The sequence below is a fragment of the Perkinsus marinus genome (assembly GCF_000006405.1).
Source record: "Perkinsus marinus ATCC 50983 genomic scaffold scf_1104296932546, whole genome shotgun sequence".
NCBI lineage: Eukaryota > Perkinsozoa > Perkinsida > Perkinsidae > Perkinsus > Perkinsus marinus.
In genome coordinates this window covers 3,820-8,991 of record NW_003215385.1, presented here as the reverse complement: position 1 = coordinate 8,991, position 5,172 = coordinate 3,820, and the positions used below count along the sequence as shown (strand labels likewise).

General features: G+C 49.1%; 2 protein-coding genes and 4 non-coding genes across 6 annotated transcripts in view; 1 reads left to right on the top strand and 5 right to left on the bottom strand.

Moving 5' to 3' along the window:
• The window catches only part of Pmar_PMAR005755 (serine-threonine protein kinase, plant-type, putative), a gene marked incomplete at both ends in the record, with an annotated part of 1,440 nt that extends 1,059 nt beyond the window's left edge, over positions 1-381 (bottom strand). Inside the window, 2 exons of the mRNA XM_002785392.1 lie at positions 60-247; positions 297-381. Coding sequence (XP_002785438.1) covers positions 60-247; positions 297-381 — 273 coding nt within the window. The remainder of the gene's footprint in view (positions 1-59; positions 248-296) is intronic.
• Positions 382-794: 413 nt separating this feature from the next.
• Positions 795-2,367, top strand: Pmar_PMAR005754 (ribosomal RNA methyltransferase, putative; the record flags this gene model as incomplete). Its single annotated transcript, XM_002785391.1, has 7 exons — positions 795-821; positions 1,164-1,237; positions 1,607-1,763; positions 1,807-1,950; positions 1,998-2,111; positions 2,162-2,206; positions 2,257-2,367. Coding segments are annotated over 7 exons (672 nt in total), but the record flags the coding sequence as incomplete, so codon positions are not given.
• A 697-nt stretch (positions 2,368-3,064) lies between these two features.
• Positions 3,065-3,137, bottom strand: Pmar_PMAR005753. Its single transcript has one exon. It is a non-coding gene; the product is annotated as a tRNA-Arg (tRNA).
• A 300-nt stretch (positions 3,138-3,437) lies between these two features.
• Pmar_PMAR005752 lies at positions 3,438-3,510 on the bottom strand. The gene has a single exon. It is a non-coding gene; the product is annotated as a tRNA-Arg (tRNA).
• A 293-nt stretch (positions 3,511-3,803) lies between these two features.
• On the bottom strand, positions 3,804-3,876 carry Pmar_PMAR005751. The gene has a single exon. It is a non-coding gene; the product is annotated as a tRNA-Arg (tRNA).
• Positions 3,877-4,176: 300 nt separating this feature from the next.
• Positions 4,177-4,249, bottom strand: Pmar_PMAR005750. The gene has a single exon. It is a non-coding gene; the product is annotated as a tRNA-Arg (tRNA).
• Positions 4,250-5,172: the final 923 nt, after the last annotated feature.

Sequence of the window (5,172 nt, the reverse complement as noted above, 5' to 3'; positions counted from 1 at the left end):
TCGCACCTACGACAACAGCAGCAGTGGACCCGATTGGGAGTAGGGGCTTATGAGCCGACTTCGTCCTCAAACCCAGCCTCGTTAGGCAGGTCCACGACCTGGATAGCGACTTCAGTGCCGTCCTTGAGAGTGCCCTTGTAGACACTACCATAGCTACCCGACCCTAACTGGGCAGAATCGTCGAAGTTGTTGGTGGCTTCAATAAGCTCGGCATAGGAGTACTCCAGTGATATCTGATTAAGGTTACCTGAGGAATAAGGCTAGCTGCTGCTGCTGTCTGTTGCTGCCCATCGTACTATCCGAATGGTATCGTTTCTCATGTCCATTGGAAGTCCTCCCCCCTGTTGATGATGATGAGGAGGAGTCCTCTGCGACTGGCATTCGGCCGGACCCTTTGCTGTCGAGTCTTGGGGGGCTCTCCTGTACAGCTGGCAGGCTGTGGAAAGCATCCATTTACACGAGACTATTGCCTCCTGGCTGAGCAAGGACTCATACGCTGGAGAGCCGACGATCTCAGTGATGTGGGTTGAGGGATTCACAATAGGTTAGCTCTGACTTCCTTGCCGACCTACTTTGAATCTTGCACAGTCAACCTAAAGATACCCCTAACCCCCACATAAGGTATACGTCATTCCTTGTAGACTAAGCACTGCTCCTCAAACTAATACAGTCCTTACCCTCGGAACAACGGACGTTCACTACTCACCTACGAAAGCTTAGAAACGTCGCTGTTTGAAAGTGAGTTCAAACATCACGTACCCGGAACTTTTCACACAGTTTATAATCGTCCATCAATGCTTATACCCATTGCATGCATGATCGTAGGATTTCCTGCAGCCAAGACTCCTCCTTTTCCTCCCTTATGGAGTAACCCTCTCCGCGACTGCCCTCACTCTCTCAGATACCTCCGTCGCATGCTCTACAACAATCAGATGAATTTGGAATACAACTTCTCCCGAATGGTGTATGGAATCTGCATAGCCCCTAGGAACTACTACTACTACTACTACTACTACTACTACCACTATTACTGCCTAGTTCAATTTGAAATTGTTACTTCCTTACTAGGATTCGAGTAGCTTACTTCCTCTTCCATACGCAGCGCCCAAGTCTTCCTCTACCGCGCCGGAGTTCTACTAATAATCAGGGTCCCCGTGCCTCAGATGCTTGGGGTGGCCTTCACGACCATGCATACCAACTTGAGCATGAAATTTTTCGACGTCCAGAGGTCCCCTCTGTACTACTACTATTCGCTACTATTCATACCGTACCTTTCATTGGTCCCCTGAGGTCGTGTTCAGTCTGCGATGCTATCAAAGGCTGGCCCTATTTCATCATGCTACTCCTAAGTCCCCCACATTTTAACAACAATCGGTTCGGAGGCTCTCTAGCGAAAGTAACAAACCTTCCTGTTTCGAGATGCTCACCAGCATTTGTCAGCGTTGGCTGGATGTCCGGATGCACGATATGTATGTTCGACGAGCCCAGCGTGATATGTATCGGAGTAGAGCAGCTTACAAGCTCTTACAACTAGATGATAGATTCTCAATATTTCGGTATTGCCCTAGGCAGCAGGGAGGTGCCGTAGTAGTAGTACTGGTCTCAGGAAGAATCAACGTGTAGTGGATTTGGGCTGTTACTCTGGGGGATGGTCACAAGTGGCATTGAAGAGGACGAGAGTTGGCGAGTCAAATAGTATGGTAGTAGGAGTTGACAAGGTTCGCATGGACGCACTACAAATGCATACCTTCGTCCAAGGGGATGTAAGGCGGTCCTCGTTCAAGCCTTCAACGTCAGTCGCTGTAGATAACCGAACCGTCTACTATAGATGCAGTGAAGAGAGCACTTGGAGAAAATAAGAAGGCTCACGTCCTTCTCAGCGACATGGCCCCTAACGTTACTGGCAGAAGAGCTGATGACCACCTTGAGATCACTGAGTTGAACATTAAGGTTTGCACATGTACCCCTCAGCTGCTCAAACACGATATAATATGCAGACGATTGATGTCATGGAGAGCGTCCTTGGCCTTAAGGGCTGGCTTGTGATGAAAACCTTTTATGGACCGGAAACTCAGAAGTTGAGAACATTCTTGGAATCTCGCTTCTACAAGGTGAAGAAATTCTGCTCCCTGCGTCCTACTAGGGGTAAGGTCTCTGGCAGGTTCGTGCGTGCAGACCCCATGCTACGCGACCAGAGTCGAGGGAGGTAGTGATTGGTGAAGGTGACATTCTAGACTACCATGGGCTCGTGGTTAGGTTTATTTAATTGCAAGTGGCTATCGCGGGAGAGGGGTGCCTATAGCCTCTGAAGTGAACGAGCGTGCCCGCGTCCGGAAAGAAGGATGGGTTCTCGAACAGCCGCCGAAGGTCAGTCAGCGTCCTCTCTTTCCCTTTGAAGAAGCTTCGTGTAGGTACGGATACCGCAAAATGAGGCCGGTGCAATACGGCAAGAGGAGGAACTCGAGAGACGAGCCAAAACGTCTGCTGGTGTTATGCCCGAGGAGGTTAGCAGTCGGCCACGGCGTATGCCACGGATAAAGAAGCGATGATACGCATGTTTCTGCATTCATGAGTTTCCGTGCAGTGCATTATTAGTTGTGTGAGACAGTTGTATCACGACTCCGGATCGGAGGGTCGGAAAGTCATGATGACTTAGTCATCAGAGAACATTACGAAGGGAGCTCCATTAATCTAAGGACTCATCTCGCGAAGAGGTTCTCCATTACAAAGTGTTTTAGTTAGAAATCAATCAGTTACCGATCACTCATTTGCAGACCACGAATTTCCCCGTACTTGGAGCTTCAGTATTTAACCCGACAATATAGTCATCGAAATGGATATATACACCCCTTCACATAACTTATGTGGAGAGAACTTTTCACCAGTCTTCGACTTCTCACTAACTACGAAGAGTTAGGCCCTGAAACTTGGAGGTCATATCAGGTGAAGCATAAGTACATATCTCCTTGAGCCGCAAGATGATACTCGTTGTGGTGGTTGTGCACGAGTCAAAAAACCAGGAATGCTAAGAATATGTGGAGGGGTGTAGTTCTCGGTGGAGAAGCGATCTCGATGGGACTCTAACCCACAATCTTTGGTTCCGAAGACCAACGCCTTATTCATTAGGCCACGAGACCAATGAGTTTGAGATTTATCCCACTATCTCGTCACTATGCGCAACACTGACTTAACGGCACACATGATTTCGCACTCGACACGCTGAATAGATCACAAATCTCTGGCTCCTCATAGAGGGGCCCCCATTACATAGTGTTCTAAATGAGGTCAATTCATTGGAGATCGCTTGTTGGCAGACCAACAATCTTCTTGTACCCTTAGCCTCAGCATGTATCCCGACGAGTCACAAGGGTATACAATCAACATCGACATCTGTACGGCCAGTGGCATCCGTATATGGGCGCTTCCCGGCACGGAGACGATCTTGGTGGGACTCGAACCCACAATCTTTGGTTCCGAAGACCAACGGCTTATCCATTAGGCCACGAGACCAGTAAATTTGAGATTTGTCCCACCATCTCTGCCCCCCATTGACTTCATGGCACACATGGTGTCCCATCCGACACGCTGAATAGATCGCAAAACTCTCGCTCCTCATAGAGGGGCCTCCAATACATAGTGTTCTCAAAGGGGTCAATTCATTGGAGATCGCTTGTTGGCAGACCAACGATCTTCTTGTACCGTTAGCTTCAGCATGTATTCCGACGAGTCACAAGGGTGTACAATCAACATCGACATCTGTACGGCCAGTGGCATCCGTATATGCACACTTTTCGGCTTGAAGACGATCTCGGTGGGACTCGAACCCACAACCTTTGGTTCCGAAGACCAACGCCTTATCCATTAGGCCACGAGACCAACGAATTTAAGATTTATCCCACTATCTCGTCACTATGCCCAACACTGACTTAACGGCACACATGAGTTCGCATCCGACACGCTGAATAGATCACAAAACTCTTGCTCCTTATAGAGGGGCCTCCATTACATAGTGTTCTTAAAGGGGTCAATTCATTGGAGATCGCTTGTTGGCAGACCAACAATCTTCTTGTACCCTTAGCCTCAGCATGTATCCCGACGAGTCACAAGGGTATACAATCAATATCGACATCTGTACGGCCAGTGGCATCCGTATATGGGAGCTTCCCGGCGTGGAGACGATCTCGATGGGACTCGAACCCATAGTCTTTGGTTCCGAAGACCAACGCCTCATCCATTAGGCCGCGAGACCAGTAAATTTGAGATTTATCCCACCATCTCTGCGCCCCATTGACTTCATGGCACACATGGTTTCCCATCTGACACGCTGAGTAGATCGCAAAACTCTCGCTCCTCATAGAGGGGCCTCCAATACATAGTGTTCTCAAAGGGGTCAATTCATTGGAGATCGCTCAAAGCTGCACTACGTGTCGACAAACCCCATCCCCGAAACTCAACTCCCTAATCCGTGAGATTCGAAACTGGTGTTAAGTTGCCTCGGAGTATTGGGAATTGGGCGCGCGCTATCGACAGCTATGAAACCGTGAGTTCTTCCACTCAGGTTTCAACATGTATAACGGCTCGCCAGCCGTCCGAATTCATCACAAGCCGTCGATAGTGGCACGCTGCAAGAATAGGCAAACGTTCAGAACTGCCCAAAACTGTACTCGATTGCAGGATCTCCATCCGATCAAGGATTTGGAGTTCTGGACGCTGCCTATTCAAGCCTCCAAAACAACCTATTTTATGGGATGGGAGGGTTGGGTGAACTCAGGTCTAGCCCCCATAACACTGCATATGTCCACCCCACCAGATCCTACCTCACTCCGTTACCGCTTTGACCTTGCCCAATAAATTGACCTACATTCAAAGCTGCACTACGTGTCGACAAACCCCACCCCCGAAACTCAACTCCCTAATCCGTGAGATTCGAAACTGGTGTTAAGTTGCCTCGGAGTATTGGGAATTGGGCGCGCGCTATCGACAGCTATGAAACCGTGAGTTCTTCCACTCAGGTTTCAACATGTATAACGGCTCGCCAGCCGTCCGAATTCATCACAAGCCGTCGATAGTGGCACGCTGCAAGAATAGGCAAACGTTCAGAACTGCCCAAAACTGTACTCGATTGCAGGATCTCCATCCGATCAAGGATTTGGAGTTCTGGACGCTGCCTAT